This window comes from Conger conger, chromosome 7, assembly GCF_963514075.1.
Source record: "Conger conger chromosome 7, fConCon1.1, whole genome shotgun sequence".
Lineage (NCBI taxonomy): Eukaryota > Metazoa > Chordata > Actinopteri > Anguilliformes > Congridae > Conger > Conger conger.
Genome location: NC_083766.1, coordinates 39684290 through 39702141, shown reverse-complemented (window position 1 = coordinate 39702141; position 17852 = coordinate 39684290). Strand labels below are relative to the sequence as shown.

Here is a 17852-nt window from a genome sequence, read left to right as displayed (position 1 = left end):
TCCCAAAGAGTTATTGTTTGCTTGCCATCTAGCTAGGTGACGGCAGTTTTAATTGGGTTATGATATAGCCAAGACAACAAAATGTTTAATTCCAAGAATTTTACTGGGGGAAAAAGCAAGCCAGCATAATCTTAATCAGCAGGTCGACAAGTGTTTTATTGTGAAATTAATGTTAGTAAAGTAAGCAAGTAGGCAAACTAGCAATCTTCATTCATGCAACAATAGATTTCTTACGCTTTGCTAAAAAAATGATAAAAGCACAAAACCAGTGATAACACACATAATCTTATACCAAACGGGTATCCCTCAATGGAAACTATTATCAATATGTTATGGTTATACAGTACTAGTCAAATGGTTGGACACACCTTGCCCTTTTCTGCTTTTTCTGAGGAATAACACATCAAACAATTAACATGTGGTCAAAGTGCAGATTCTCAGCTTTTATTAAAGAGTATTTTCATACATTTTGGTTTCACCATGTAGTAATTTTATACGTAGCCCCCTATTTCAATGTTTGAGACAAATGAACATAATGTCAAATAAAATGGTCATGTTTTGTATTTGGTTGCATATTTTTTGCTTGCCATGACTTCCTGAAGTCTGTGACCTATCAACATGTTTGGAGTCTGGATATCTTACTTTCTGGTTGTCTTACAAGCACTACAAAAAGCTCCTTGCATTTGAATGGATCTCTATGGGAATTGGGGGTGTGACTAGATTCAGCTGTAAATTACGCTGATTGAGCACATTTGTTGGCTAAATGGTTTTAAGTCCAAGGATGAAGGGTCCAAGGTATCAATTAGCCTTAAGCCACTGTCCTGTTGGCAGATATGCAGTAGATACTAAAACGACTGTTTCTCCTGACTAATTTTCATGTTGAGCTCGATGGAAACACCTGGTAGTATCTACTTCATATCTTCTTAAATAGTTAATCCTTTGGTTGCTTCTGTCGAGCCCTGTGTGGGAGAGGCTTTAAGTAGCTTACCCTGCCCATATGTGGGATGATATGGTAACCAGGTAACTGTCTGCTGCCCCAGGCATCCAACCCACCCCTCCTTTCAGTCGCATGTCTTGCTGCTTTTTAATTATTGCTCCAGCATCAACCAGCTGGGCCGCAAAAGCCTTCTGGCATTCCATCCTTTGCGCTAGCACTTTGCTAAATCTTATTTATCTTCTCTCTTGTCAGGACAGAAACACTTGGGGGTTTCAAGACCAGGCTTGATATGTCGCTAGATACTATTTAGCTTTTAGGCAAACTAAGCAGTAGGTACACTTAGGGTTAAGTAAAGGCGAGCATTGCTGGCCTGAATGGCCTGTTGTCGCCATTACTTGATTACCTATGCTTCTCACACATCTTTCTTTTTTTTCAGTCAGCTGTATGGGAAATAAGCTGGAATGCCTAGTGGTGCCACAGCTTTGATCAGTGTGTTCTGCAGTGCAGGTTTCACTACATTGATCACATGGCAGGTCTGTGTAATCACATTAGTGAGGCTTAGTTACAGCAGGTACCATTGAGTTACAGTAGTTGAATTGCAGTATATGCTATTCATGGTGATCTTGGGTGTGCTGCTTCCATGCCATGCCAAGTGTAGGCAGATCTTATAAAGCTTTGATGTGTTTAAAGCACAGAAAAAAAAGTATCCTTAGTCTTGGTAAAGGCCAAGTGAATGTTCTTTACCCATACAACTGACCAAATATGACCCCACTTTCCAAACAGGAAGTCAGCAAGAAGAGAGGAACTGTAGCTTCCTGATATGAGCAAGTGACCTCCATCAGAGAGGAGGGAAAAGGGGAGAGCTCTCAGTGGGAACAGTGCAATGTGGCCACAGAAAGTATGCACATTCTAAGCTGTCGACCTGGATCACTGCTGTGTCATTAGCTATGGGTTTTATCACCCTGTGTAAAGACCTCATTCTCAGCCATAGTGTCTTGGAAACCAGGCTGTTCAGTGCACTGAACAAACATGAGGTTGGAGTGAGGCCATCCATTGAGGCAAAATCCATAATCCAGAAATGTTGCCGTTTGAGGTGATCATTCCTTCACTTTCCCAGTCGGTCTCTAGGAGCCACAGTTCTTCACCCCTCAGTTCTATCAGTCAATATCTTAATGCTTAGCTCTGCCCACATACTGCCACCCTAATCAGGAAGTAGATTGAATGGCCGGATGTCCATTGACCAGGGTATGTTAACCACAATATTGACATATTTAACAAGCACCCTTTCTGTTAAACTGACTCTATAAGTAGTGCCTGCTCACCAAGATTTTTTTGTAAAATGACATGTTATGTATTAACCCAGTGCTTCAACATCTAATGCCATTGTGAAGGGGATATACTGTAATTTTAGGGTTTCTACTTGTGATCAGAACCTGTAGCCTAGTGGCTACGGTACATGACTGGGACCCGGAAGGTTGGTGGGTCAAGCCACAATAAGATTAGTACAGCTGTTGATGCCTTAAGCAAGGCCCTGAATTGCACCAGGGGGGATTGTCCACTGCTTAGTCTAATCAACTGTCTGTCGCTTTGGATAAATGCGTTAGTGAAATAACAAATTATTTGTTTTATTTTTACAGCGTAAAATAGCTTATGATAATGTTTGACTTAGTCATCAACCTGTCAAAGCTGAATTTTAACATCTTGCAAAGCAAAGGACTGCTGTGTGTTTGGCTGCTTTGGGCATAGTAGACATGTTCAGGTGGCTCTGTTAACAGATAAAGTGGAAATATTTGCTAGCTATTCCCAACATAGCTAATAGAGGCAATACATTCAAAACTATGGGCTTATTCCAATCGCTTATTTTCCTCCACTCTTTTCCTTTCCTTGCTCCTGACCCGGAAATCTGCACCGAATATGCCCAAATGTGATCCCACCATGTAAACAACCCTCAATTGAAAAACAATAAATGGCTTGGTTTTGAATTAAGGTAGAATAACTTGCCGGCTCAGTGCCCGCATGCATGGCATCAATCAAAGAAAACCATAACATGATATTTTCCATGAGTTAGCACCATGCATGCGGGACCCCATACGCTGGTAGTGCACTTCGAAGTTGCAGTTAAAAAAAAGAGTGCCAGGTAGGTTATAATGAGACTGAAGGTTCTGGAACGACCGGAGCCTAGAATCTACAGATATATCAGAAAGGGTATGAATCCATTTCTCCCTCCACTGAGGAAAGGAAATCGGCTGCCCAAAAGGAGTGCAAAGTAATTTATCCTAGTAAATGGTAATTGGTTGGCATTTATATAGCGCCTTTATCCGAAGTGCTGTACAATTTAGCTTAGTTCGATTCCACCAGCACATTCAGTGTTTGCTGCAACTTTTCCATCTCTGGTTTGAAGTGTGTTCTATTTTTTGTTGTGACATCAAGAAACGTGCCCAACCCAAGCTTCTTTGGTAAATCAGCAGATGTATAAATGCTGATATGCATAATGTAAACATTGTTGGCCACCTTTGATGAAGGTTGCTGCTTTACTGCAGTTAACAAATTTGTTAGTGTAGTCAGTGCACCTTCCATAGGGGTTGCTTTGGCCTCAGGTCATGGTTGAGGATCCTGGTCATAGACCTCTTCGAAAATGTGGAGTGGGAAAATGCTGAACAGTTTCCTCAGCTGTAGACAGTTTTCTCTGCCTCTTTGATAAGAGGAAATGAGGCTGCAGAACAGATTTCAGGGACCTCAGAAAACAGAATGAGTGCTTTGTAGCGGGGTCGTAGAACATGTTTTTGCCAAGATATTTGTTTGCTACCCAGACTACAGATATTTTGTCAAGAGCAAACTGAAGGGGAGATGATCATACTTTGCTTTGCAGACACTGAGCAACACATCTTTTGTGTGGAAAGGTTCTTTGTGCTGATACATTTCTTTGGTTGCTAAGAATATTATACAGAGAAGGGTTGGAAGTCCAGGAGCAAAGGGGAAATATTAAAGAAAAATAAAACCCTGAGCAACAATTAAGTCTGCCTCAGCCACTGTGGGTGCCTCAGGAGAAATAAGCCCGCCTAAAGAATGCCAGTGTATGATTACTGCAGTAATGTGCTGCAGTATGTTATCTTTGTTTATAATCTAATGGCACATTCATAACATCACATAATATGGTGGCGAGAACAGGACATTCAGCCCAGCAATGCTTGCTTTTTCCTACCACTAAGTGTACCTACTGCTTAGTGTGCCTAAACACTCAATAGTGTCTAGCACTGTATCTAGCTTGGTCTTGAAAACCCCCAGTGTTTCTGCCTCCATTACATGACCTGGTAAACAATTCCATACAGTGACCACGCTCTGCTGAATTTATCCTTTGCCAATTTTCATTTGTGCCCTCTCGTTCTGCTAACCAAACTCACTCTGAAGAATTTCCTGTATTTCACTCAATTATTCTGGGTGAGTTTGGTCAGCAAAACGAGAGGGCACAAATTTCATAATCATTTTGACCAATTTCTGAGTACTAGAGGAACAACTTAGCAGAAACCTTTTGCAAAAAAACTACTAGCCACTACATACTAAAAGTAAACTTTAAAAAAGTATACAGTATGAGTAGCAGCAGCAGTCACCATACTACTGCTGCTACCATTTTAAGAAAACAAGTGGTTCTTAGAAGCACAGTAGTAGTGCCCTGCCCTCCCGGTTCTGCCTCACCCAGTGTACCAGGCGGCCTGTGTGTGGTTCGCCTGGCACATGCCCTTCCTGTGGAGGAGCAATGACGGGGCTGGGGCCTGGCCTCTTAATGACAGGAAGCACAGCCCCTGCATTGGCATGCTTTTTTCAAACATGTCGTCAATCATGCAAATAATCCTACTATTCCTGACTCCTGCCATGTACACAAAGTTTTGCACATCATCAAATGCATTTGAAAAGCTTATGTATCATTTCATTGCTGGAGCCCATTAGAACGAGTACAAGGTTTGTTAATTCTGAAATGTAAACCTTTTTTTCATTCAGAGAGCTATATTAATATAATAATAGAAATAATAATGATAATGGTGATAATAATAATAATAATATAATTATGATTATTGTTATTATTAGTATTAGAATGATTATTATAATCATACTCATTATTAGTTATATGATATTAATCTATTATTATATTAATAATATAAGTTTTACATTTCATAATTAACAAACCTTTTGAGAGATGTCTGGACATTTTTTCGAGTCCAGTTAACAAGCTGATGTAGCATGGAATTGCTGTGTGAGGTTATTATCAGGGGGGATTCACTGCTAAGAGAGGAGGCTCTTTGTTTGGTTCCCTGAGGAATGCAGGCCAGGTTACCGACTGTAGATCACCTCGAGGTCCAGCCACTGATTGGTTGGCATCATGCAGAGGAACTAGGCTACAAGGGCACCCGTCGAGCAGAGAGATTTAGTTCCTTGTTGAGGGCTGTTTGAATAATTCTTATCAAAGCTTTCTGAAGGAATGCCTGAGGCATCTACCTTCTATGATTTTGGTTAGTTCTGATGGTTCAGTTGACACTAAATGGAATGTTTTTGGAATATCTGTAGGCCTTGGGCATAGTCTGTGGGCAACGATGCACTGTCGAAATGGAAACTATGGTGATTGGCATGTGCAGGGAAATAAGTTTCCTGATAGCTTGAGGCAATTGTGTAGCATATAGCCTCTGTAGACTATTGTGTGTAATAGTCCTTCTTATGTCCTTTGTCCTCTGTGGTGCGTAAAATAGGAGTTAGAACAAAGCGATAATCTGTCTCATGGCAGGCAGATACAAGGAGCAGGAACAGGTTAAACGTGTGGATGAAAATGCTGTCTGAAAGAAGGAATGCTTGAAATGTGTCTTATTAAGGACTGAACTTGGTATATTCCTCCAGGTGATGCATTGCCGTCAAATGAAGAAAAATGGTTGTAGAGTCTGCCTTAGCCAATTTAATGAAAAATAAAGGGATCTATATTAAATGCTGAAAATAAACTGATGAAAGGCCATGAAGCCATCAATAATGTAACGTATAGATGCATTATTATTAATTTCATGTCTGCCAATTTCATTTTATGTAACTAGTGTTGCCAGAGTTCATGCTGAAACATGAAATGTACTCTACTTTGGGCATTCTCCTGAGACTGCAAGGTAACCAAACGTGTGCCCTATTATTTATCTTTACTGTGTGTGCCTGTGTGCACATGTTCTTTCTCCAGGATCCCTGGCTCTCAGTGGGATGTTAGTGGGCTGAAAGAGCATGGTGAAGCACCAGCCACTGCAAGTCTACGAGAGGCAGCTGTGCTTGTCATGTCTGACCGGGATCTATGGATGTCGCTGGAAACGATACCAGCGGTCACATGATGATAGCAGCAAGGTGAGGGATTCAAAAACGTGCACTATCCAAGCACACATCCATGATTCCTAACCACATAGAAGTGTGAATGATAATGATAGGCAGCGGACAAGCAGTGAAAATCCTTATATTTTGTGCACTCACCCTCATTCTCTCACACATGCCCACACACATAGCTACATGTGCACAAACAGTAAATCCCAAATAGTATTGGGATTTCAGAATATAATCAAATTGGATTGTGCTGTTCATAAATCAACAGTTATTTGTAACTTTTAATATGGCCACAACTTATGGAAACTGCATAAATAAGTTTAGTACTCTTAAAACTTTTTATCTGTTGCCCTTTCTTCTGTTGTTCCTCAGAGCTCTTTTTGTCTGAAAAAAGCTGTTATCTTCAACAGTATGAATACACACCAAAGACAAATGTTTTCTTTGATAATATCAATATTATCATTTAACATAGAAAAATGAAAGGCATGCTGAATTGGGTTCAGATCGGGTGATTGATTGGCCACTCAGAAAACTCTTTTATAGCAATTAAACTCTTTATTGCTTTAGCAGTATGTTTGGGATCATTGTCTTGCTGTATAATTAACTGCCAGCCAATGAGTTTTGAGGAATTTGGTTGAAGTTGAGCATATAGCATGTGTCTATGCACTTACATTTTGCTAACCCTCTGCAGTTATGCTTTGGCTCTTGGGCAGTTCCCTCTCTCCTCCATACTTTGCTTTTGCCATCACTCTGATGTAAGTTAATCTACATCTCATCTGTCCACAAGACCTTTTTCCAGAATTGTTGTGGCTCTTTTATGTACTTCATGGCAAACTGTAACCTGGCCATCCTGTTTTTGAGCCTAGCCAGTGGTTTGCATCTTGCAGTGTAGCCTCTGTATTTCTGTTTCTGTGGACAGTGCTCATTGACAAATAAACACCTGACTCCTGAAAAGTATTTCTGATCAGTTGGACAGGTGTTTGGGGATTTTTCTTTATTATTATTTCTTTATTCTGTCATCAGTTGTGGGGGTCTTCTTTGGCCTGCCAGTCCCTTTGCGGTTTGTGAACTCACCAGTGCTTTCTTTCTATGTAATTAGGTTCCAAACAGTTGATTTTAGTAAGCTTAAGGTTTGGCCCTGTCTCTAATCTTTTTATTCTTCTTTCTCAGTCTTATAATGGCTTCTTTGACTTTAATTGGCCCAATTTTGGTCCTCATGTTGGTAAACACTGTCACTAGAGAGACACCACAATACATTGGTATTTATGGGGTGTCAGGGCCCTACCAGGAGTTCATTTTCCCACACTTTAAGTTTGAATGCAATCTGTAATCGTTCATTGTGTGTTTATGTAGATAATAATGTTGAAACTAGACAGTTGAAATCAACATTTTTAGAAGCAGTTCCAGTTTCAAGTGGTGTGATTTGGTTTTATTTTATTATACAGTATGTAGGTGGAGATTGTGACTTCCCAGAATTAACTATTATGTGTCTACAAATATCCCCTCTGTTGTTGGCAGCAGAAGTATTTATTTATTTATTTTCATTCTTTTAGCTTTTAGAAGTATTCAATAGCTAAGCAGGATTACCTCCTAACACATTCATGTTGGGTCTCATTCAAAGGAGGCTAAATAAAACTCTGAGTCTTTTTCTAATAATATAATGATGTCTAATATAATGATGTCTAAATGTCCACTTCTTAATTAATTTATGATTTTATGATCTGATCCAGTTTACTTTAGACTGACCTATCAAAGAATTAGGCGATTTCATAGAAATTTTTCATTTTCTATAATAATAATTACATGAAATTACATAAAATATATTTCATATGTGAGTTAAGTGAGGGGTTCTAGCACGCAATACCACAGAGTGCTGAATATCTTAACAATGGTATTGATTGTTGGAAGCCCTGGAACATATTTTACTTCAGTGCATCCGGAAAGTATTCACAGCACTTCACTTTTCCCACATTTTGTTATGTTACAGCCTTATTCCAAAATGGAATAAATTCATTTTTGCAAATTTATTAAAAATAAAAAACTAAGAAATCACATGTACATAAGTATTCACAGCCTTTACTCAATACTTTGTTGATGCACCTTTGGCAGCAATTACAGCCTCAAGTCGTTTTGAATATCCTCTTTGCAGCACCTCAGGTTGGATGGGGAGCGTCGGTGCACAGCCATTTTCAGATCTCTCCAGAGATGTTCAATCGGATTCAAGTCTGGGCTCTGGCTGGGCCACTCACGGACATTCACAGAGTTGTCCTGAAGCCAATCCTTTGATATCTTGGCTGTGTGCTTAGGGTCGTTGTCCTGTTGAAAGATGAGCCATCGCCCCCGTCTGAGGTCAAGAGTGCTCTGGAGCAGGTTTTCATCCAGGATGTCTCTGTACATTGCTGCATTCATTTTTCCCTCAATCCTGACTAGTCTCCCAGTTCCTGCCGCTGAAAAACATCCCCACAGCATGATGCTGCCACCACCATGCTTCACTGTAGGGATGGTATTGGCCAGGTGATGAGCAGTGCCTGGTTTCCTCCAAACATGATGCCTGGCATTCACGCCAAAGAGTTCAATCTTTGTCTCATCAGACCAGAGAATTTTGTTTCTCATAGTCTGAGAGTCCTTCAGGTGCCTTTTGGCAAACTCCAGGTGGGCTGCCATGTGCCTTTTACTAAGGAGTGGCTTCCGTCTGGCCCCTCTACCATACAGGCCTGATTGGTGGATTGCTGCGGAGATGGTTGTCCTTCTGGAAGGTTCTCCTCTCTCCACAGAGGAACGCTGGAGCTCTGACAGAGTGACCATCGGGTTCTTGGTCACCTCCCTGACCAAGGCCCTTCTCCCCCGATTGCTCAGTTTAGACAGGCGGCCAGCTCTAGGAAGAGTCCTGGTGGTTCCAAACTTCTTCCATTTACGGATGATGGAGGCCACTGTGCTCATTGGGACCTTCAAAGCAGCAGACATTTTTCTGTACCCTTCCCCAGATTTGTGCCTCGAGACAATCCTGTCTCGGAGGTCTACAGACAATTCCTTTGACTTCATGCTTGGTTTGTGCTCTGACATGCACTGTCAACTGTGGGACCTTATATAGACAGGTGTGTGCCTTTCCAAATCATGTCCAATCAACTGAATTTACCACAGGTGGACTCCAATTAAGCTGTAGAAACATCTCAAGTTTGATCAGTGGAAACAGGATGCACCTGAGCTCAATTTTGAGCTTCATGGCAAAGGCTGTGAATACTTATGTACATGTGATTTCTTAGTTTTTTATTTTTTATAAATTTGCAAAAATCTCAAAAAAACTTTTTTCACGTTGTCATTATGGGGTGTTGTGTGTAGAATTTGGAGGAAAAAAGTTTATTTTATCAATTTTGGAATAAGGCTGTAACATAACAAAATGTGGGAAAAGTGAAGCGCTGTGAATACTTGCACTGTATATCCTCGCTTCCACGACAGCAGTAATAGTTTCCAAAGGGGATTGAAAGACTAGACAAAAGACTAGGTGCAGAGAGCTTATACCTGCATTAAGGAGGCAATTAAACACACCTGAGCAATTACAAACAACTGTGAAGCCATGTGTCGCAAACATTATGGTGCCCTAAAATGGGGGGACTATGTATAAACACCACTAAAATCTTAGAATGTGCACTTTACCCATATGTTAATTGTGTGATTCCAAATCTAAAATTATTGCAAATCAGAGGCAAATCAAGTCACAAACATTATGGAGGGCCCTGTAAATAATTTGTGCCAGAACTGGATGTGGGTTTGTATGGTACCAGAATGTAACACTGAGAAAAATATCTGTTTGGCTGCATCCGTTCGTAAATTACAATCATGTGTAACTGAAAAGCCCCTTGTGTTTACCTGATCTCATAATGAGCCAGTGATTTTCTTGTCTGGAGGTAACAGACTGAAGGGAAAGTTTCTCATTCCCAGAAGCCTCTGCCACATAATTAATTTGACCTGCCTATGCCTTTTTATACGGACAATATTTTTAACCGTGTAACCTTGCAAATCCCAGTGTTTACAAACTTCTTGTTAACAAGTGCAAAGAAGTGTACTGGGATAGATCTCATTTTGCTGCAGTAATCATCACAGCCCTCAGAGCCCCGTGTGTGTTACTTGACATGATTATGAGCATTAGCATTTATACCATGGTCTGGGAACTCGATTCTGATTGGATGGTAGGTGTTAATTAAAATTGTATAATCATTCATAATTGCTCAAGTAGTCCTGTTCAAGTTTAATTGCTGTTCTAAATTCATATGCTGCCGTCTAATTCTGAAGTCAGAATAAAAATGTCCATTCATTCCACTACATTACTTTACATTAATTACATTATTGCCATTTGGCAGATGCTCTTATCCAGAGCGACGTGCAACAAAGTGCATAGCCATCACCAGGAACAAGTGCGCTGAAAGACCCTAGAGGGAAGTACTGTTTCAAGTGCTAAGGGTACAGCAAAGATGAGGACTAGGGCCGATTTGATAAATCTGACAATGGATTATATATAAAACTATTTCAGCACAATGCAATAGAATGATAAACACGTAGGAACAATAAACAGTTTACATAGCCAAATGAAACAAGCAAAAATATAATCCTAGTGAACAAGTAAAGAAAAAACAACTACCAATCATTTAGGTTACAGGGAGGTAGGAAGGGGTGGGGGGAGATGCATCTTGAAGTGGTGTGTCTTCAGTCTGTGCTTGAAGATGGTCAGAGGGTCTGCTGTTCTGACCTCCATGGGGAGGTTGTTCCACCACTGTGGAGCCAGAACAGACAGTAGTTGTGACCGGGAGATGGAAGTGTGGAGAGGGGGAGGCACCAGGCGTCCTGCTGTGGCTGAACGAGGTCTGGTAGGCGTGTAGAATCTGATGATCTTTTGGAGGTGAGCTGGGGCTGACCCCTTTACTGCATAGAAAGCTACCACCAATGTTTTTAGTTTGATGTGAATTTGATGCATTAAATGAGTGAAGAGACAAATGGCATTGATTCCATGAAGCATATTGTATTTATTTGTTTCCACAGTATTCCTGATTTAGCTAATGTGTAATCAGTACATTGAAATCAATATGTGGTAGCAACCGGTTCTCTGCTCAGGCAATCTCAGGGCTACTAGACAGTGTCTTATCACAACCAAAACCACAATGGAATGCTCACAAGTCTACTGATATGGAAATGCCTCAGTGAAGGAAGTAAATGTAGCCTATGGGAAAAAATATTTAAGTTATATTTAACATTGTATTCTGGTTTCATGGGAATAATGTTATATATTTTTATAATAAATAAAAACATGCATGGGTCAACCCATATTCAATCCCCTCAAAAAGTATTGGAACAGCAAGGTCAATTCCTTTGTTTTTGCTATACACTGAAGGCAAGTGAGTTTCAGGTCAAAAGATGTACATGAGATGACAGATCCAAATTAAAATTTTTATTTCCTGGTATTTCTATCTAGAGTTGTTAAACAATTTAGAATGTATCACCGTATTTATTAGACCACCCAATTTTTTGGTTTTGCAAAAGTAAAGGAACATGTGACTGACAAGCATTTATTTTTGCCCAGATGTGTCTTGTTAGATTGATTGGTTAAACAATAAATAGTTCTGAATAAGACCGGAAAGCTGTCTTTGGGAGAAAAGCAAGCCATTTTGAAGCTTAGAAAAGATCAGAGTCAGATAGAGTCAGATAGATCAGAGTGATAGCTTGTACAACAAATTGGAATGTCCTGAAAAAGAAAGAAACCTCTGGCTTACTGAGCAACAGACACCGAACAGGTCGACCAAGGAAAACAACAGCAGGTGATGACAGAAACATTGTGAGAGTTGTGAAGAAAAACCCCAAAACATCAGTTAGTCACATCACAAACAATCTCCACAGGATAGTGGTGAAGGCATCTCAATCAACCATTCAAAGAAGACTTGGAGAGCAGCAATATAGAGACTGCACCACAAGATACAAACCACTCATCAGGAGTCAGAATTGGAAGGCAAGATTGTAATTTGCAAAGAAGAACAGAGATGAGCCACAAAAGTTCTGGAACAAAGTTTTATGGACTGATTAGACCAAGATTAACCTCTACCAAAGTGATGGAAAGGCCAAAGTGTGGAGAAGGGATCTGCCAGCATCTGTCATCAGACCCCTGCTCAGCGACCTCCGCTGGCTGCCTGTTATGGCTCGCATCAAATTTAAAACTTTGGTGCTCGCATACCAGATAGTTCAGGGATCAGCCCCTGTATATATTCAATCCCTTATGAAGATGTATACTCCAGCAAGACCCCTCCGTTCCGCTACATTGGGATGCCAGGCACCTCCCCCTCACCGCCCCTGCACTTCTTGGTCCCAACTGCTGTCTGTTCTGGCCTCACGGTGGTGGAATGACATTCCTGTGGATGTCAGAACAGCAGAGTCTGACCACTTTCAAACGCAGACTGAAGACTCATCTCTTCTCATCTACCTCATCATCATGATTAGCCTTGTATATGCCATAGATTATAATGGCACTTATATATAGTTCTATATAGATATTGTTGTATTGTATTAGATATTGTATTGTTGGACTCGGGGTATTCTAGCTGCCAACCGTGGTATGCTAGTTTGTAAGTTGATGTATTCGTCAAGGGTTGCAATTTTATCTGTATGGTCACGCTAGAACTCGGAACCGTACTGTCCTCTAGGGTCTTCTTCACATTTGTTCCTGTGTTCAGTCTGTAATTTGTTGTATGTCATTCTGGATAAGAGCATCTGCTAAATGCTTTGTAATGTAATGTAATGGGAGGAACTTCATTGTGCAGTAAGACAATAACTCATAGGTTTTAGACTCCCCTAAAACCTGATCTGATACCAAGGGTGCTCAGTAGTTACACATCTAGGTGTACATACCAGGAAATAAAAGCTGAAATTCTTGTCTCGTGTCTCATCTTTTTTTTTATCTCAACCCCAAATGTATTCAGTGTTTTGAAAAACGAATTCTAATACTTTTGGAAGGGACTGTAGTTAATGCCACACATACTCTCCCTAAGCTACATCAGGGTCTGGCTCAACCAGGCTCGCCTGGCCTTGTTTTTATCAGCAGCCTCCACCCCTCTCCGCTGTGATTTGAGTGATACATGCTGTCATGACAGATGATGATGTTAAAGATAACAGCCATTGTTGGGTCTCATTCACAGTTAACTGAACTGATGGAGAGGTATTTTTCAGGCACTGAATATCCATTAATCCTAGATACATGGACAAGGTATTGCTATGCGTATGTCTGTCTTTCTGTGTTTGTGCCTTTTGTCTCTCTGTGTATGAACTCCACACATTACATATTTACCCTTACTGACATGTTACCCAAAGGCTTGCTTTATTTGTTACCTGCTTTACCACTGTGTGGTTAGGTGCTTCCGTCCTTGTTTGGCGATGATTGATTTACCTGGTTTACTACCTCTAGACACCGTACTAACCATCACATACAGGGTTGGTTTGCCTGCTGTAAGTGTATGAACCATTGCTTGCTGGGTTGGTTTATTTTAGATGTTGCCCTTCATTATACCAGCCTGTTTGTATGGTCCTTCTTTTATCTTCCAAATTAGGAAATGGAAATTGCATGCAATGTGTCTGTCACCCATTGAAAGGAATAGGTCACTGTACTGCTCTTATTGAAGCCTCTCTGCTCCTCTCTAACAATGGGGACAGTGAGCAAAAGGCCAAAGAGTATGCATCGATACCAGATCCCGCCTCAGTAATAATTTAACAGTTTTCCATTTACCTAGCCTTTGTCTCACTCTGAAGGCTTTATAAATAGGGAAAACTACTTTCTGAAGCACCTCTTCTTCACTGAAGTCACACAGTACAGTACAGTCATGAGCTGTCCTTGGCTCAACTGGACACCCGTAGGGTGGGTCCTTACTATGTTCTGTCACTAAAAGAATGTGTGCAGTTGAACTGAGTCACAATATATAAATGTCTTTTAGATATTTTTCAGAAGAAAAATAAGTTGTTTTTCCTGACTTTTGAACCTGAACCTGAACCTCAATGGCTCTTATGCATCACCATGGTACTCAGTCCTCTGTGTGCAGTGTGTACACCAGGGGCCTCAATCCTACCTGGAAAGGGCTGCATACTTGCATTGCAACTGAACAATTACACACCTGATTCTACGAATCAACCAGTAGATTCTTTGGCTGCGTCCGAAATCACTCCACACTACACACTATATACAGTTAGTGAGCTCTTTATTAGGTATATATTAGACTTATTTTTTAGTCTCCTGCTGCTGTAGCCTATTCACTTGGAGGTTTGATATCACTATCTGGTTATTTGCGTTACTGTTACCTTCCTGTCAGCTTTGTCCAGTCTGGTCCTTCTCCTCGGACCTCTTTCATTAACAAGGTGTTTCTTCCTGCAGAAATGCTTCTATCTTGATGTTTTTTGTTTTTGACACCATTCTCTACAAACTCTGTAGAGACTGTTGTGTGTGAAAATCCCAGGAGATCAGCCGTTTCTGAGATATTCAAACCAGCCTGGCTGGCACCAACAATCATTCCATGGTCAAAGTCATTTAGATCAAATTTTTTCCCCATTCTGATGGTTGATGTGAACATTAACTGAAGCTCCTGACCCGTATCTACATGATTGTATGCATTGCACTGCTGCCACACAATTGACTGATTAGATAATCGCATGAATAAGTTGTAAAAATGTTCCTAATAAAGTGCTATAGTTAATAGTGGTATACACGCAATATATATTGGTAAGGTATCTCCGGCTCTGTTCTTGCCATTACCTTATGTTATATTATGTTATATAAAACAAATAATAAAATAATAAAAAACCTGGTAATAAAAGTGTGATATTTGGATCTGTCATCTTATGTAGGCCAACATCTTTTCATTTTTTTCCCATTGAAAATCATGATACATATGACATATTTGGTACAGTGCATTGTATGCAAAAAGGGAAATGTTCAAAAGACACAGATGCAGTGCCCTGTGTCTTCTCCCCGAAGTTACATTTTAATGAAAATATTCAAGGCAAAATGTAGTTATCACTTTTACTTCTTGACTTTCACAACAAAACTTGAACAATGCCTGAAAAAACTAAGAATTCAATATCAATATGTATGAGTTACAGCGAAGCAAAAATGCCTTAGAAAAACAAAGATTTTTACTGGGCTTTTATTGAATCAATCTTATCTTTTTCCCTTTTGTCATGGTTTGGTAACCTGTCTCTGCAAAACAAAAATGATCTAAACCAGATTGTTCAGTGGGCTAGTAAGCTTATCGGTGTCTCAACTCAACCTATCAGTTCTATACTTCAAGATTGTTCCCATCCTTTATATTGCGAATTCTAGCTCCTTTGCTCCGGCCATCGGCCAATGTCATTTATAAAACAGGCTAGTCCCACCAGGATCTGTTGGTGGGATCTCAGTGTTGCTGTGATTATTGTGGCTCAAGATTGAATTTGTAGCGGCTTTTATTAAAAAAAAAAATAATAATTTGCAGGAATGTTTGAGAATTGCTAGTCACCTGGAAAATGTTTTGATTGTTTAAAGAACTCATTAACAATCATGATATGTCATTAGTTCCAGTGAGTGTCTATTAATGTTTTGGTGCAGAAGCAAAAGGAAAACACAAGGCTCAGAAAAACATGTAATTAATGCTGTTTTACACTGACGTATTCACGTACAATAAATCCTCAAATTGTGTCCGGGATTCTATTTGAAGCCGGGCCTCGGATAATAGCTGGGGGCGTGGTCGATTCGGACAAATAAAGGCCGGCCCCCAAATACAAGCCGGGGTAATATTGCCTACCAGTAGGGCTATCAGTTCATGAGCACTAGAAGACACTAGAATTGTTTCGATTCAACTCAATGAAATGAAAGAGCTCTTCTTAATATTTTATATTGTTGGTTGGTTTAATACTGTTGCCAATGAAAAGTCGTTGTCCTACACCATGGGTCTCCAACACGTTGCTCTCAAGCTACCAGTCGCTTGCCGCCCCCTTCTGAGTAGCTTGCCAAAGGCTGAAGCAGTATACATTTAAACACAATTGTTGCCGCGAGGCATTCCAGCCCACGAATTTAATAAAAAGTAAATCAGGCAAAATTAAAAATTAACTCAATTTAGGCTACTTGGCTACGCAATAAGGTTTCCATGTATTTACAGCACAGCACACATTCAATGAATGAATGAAAGCGGCTGCCTTGACTCGCAATAAACAGACGGGTGGAAATCCCGACACTCTTTCAACTACATAAAGCTTAACAGTGAACCATCAAATACCCCCCAGATTTCAGTACCCATCAGTCCCAACATTTAGCAATAGAATCAAACAGTCCAGAAGTCAATTAAATCCCAAACCAAAGCAAAAATCTTTTGATAGCCTACCGGTATGCTGCTCCAAACGAAACGTATGTCTCACAATAAAACGCACTTTAGGAGAAAAAGATCCTTAAGAATAAAATTCTACAACAGAAGCCTAATAAGAAATAAAGGCCTGCCTCGAATACAAGCCTGCTCCAAATAAAGGCCTGTGCTTTGTGCAGCCTAAGTAAATGAAAGACCCCGGCCACAATTTGAGGATTTACGGTATGTATAGAAATAAGTACGCGTAAATCAGACCAATGTAGTATGCCTATAGCAAACTCATGCTGGGGGTGATATTGGCTCAGTAGGTAAGAGCAGTCGTCTGGCAGTCGGAGAGTTTCAGGTTCGATCCCGCCCTGCTTGCATTGGAAGGCACCTAACCTTTTGCTCTTGATGAGCTGGTTGGTGGCAACCATGGCAGCCAATCCCCGTTACTGTGTGAGTGTGTGTGTGAATGAGTGAATGAGATGCATCAGTTGTTCGCTTTGGATAAAGGCGCTATATAAATGCAAATCCATCCATCCACCCATTATCTTAACCTGCTTATCCTGAACAGGGTCGCAGGGGGGCTGGAGCCTATCCCAGCATACATTGGGCGAAAGGCAGGAATACACCCTGGACAGGTCGCCAGTCCATCGCAGAGCACACACACCATTCACTCACACTCATACCTACGGGCAATTTAGACTCTCCAGTCAGCCTAACCTGCATGTCTTTGGACTGTGGGAGGTAACCGGAGTACCCAGAATATATTTAATGGTATCTGTAATTATATAAAGAAGGCTATTTGAACCCAGGACCTCCTTGCTGTGAGGCGGCAGTGCTACCCACTGCACCATACGTGCCACCCGTTAAATGCAAATCATTTACCATTTATAATGGGAAACGCCATTTATGGACATTAGTTTAGGAAGAACGGATTTCAACTGTACCAGAGATGATCTAGCTGGCTAACACTTCTCCATTTTACAGGGGGTTGAATATCAACATTTTCTTCTGTTATAAATGCATCAGAATTATCAGTTATACATGCATAATTATGTTGAAATTCCATAAGTGTGGCTAATAGTAACTGTAATGTGATTACGGGATATTAAACTAAAGCTAAAGCTGCTTTCATATGATCAGCGTAAAAACACTCAACATGGCGTCAAGCCATTAAATTATATGGAGGGAGCATTGATGCCGACTTGGCATAGTACATGGCTAACTGAGTTAGC

At 40.5% G+C, this 17852-nt stretch overlaps 1 protein-coding gene across 3 annotated transcripts in view; it reads left to right on the top strand.

Moving 5' to 3' along the window:
- gdpd5a (glycerophosphodiester phosphodiesterase domain containing 5a) overlaps positions 1-17852 on the top strand; it is a 61547-nt gene that overhangs the window by 19852 nt on the left and 23843 nt on the right. For all 3 annotated transcript variants that reach the window (XM_061250213.1, XM_061250212.1, XM_061250211.1), the window contains exon 2: positions 6144-6301. In XM_061250213.1, coding sequence (XP_061106197.1) covers positions 6185-6301 — 117 coding nt within the window. In that variant the 5' untranslated portion in view covers positions 6144-6184. The remainder of the gene's footprint in view (positions 1-6143; positions 6302-17852) is intronic.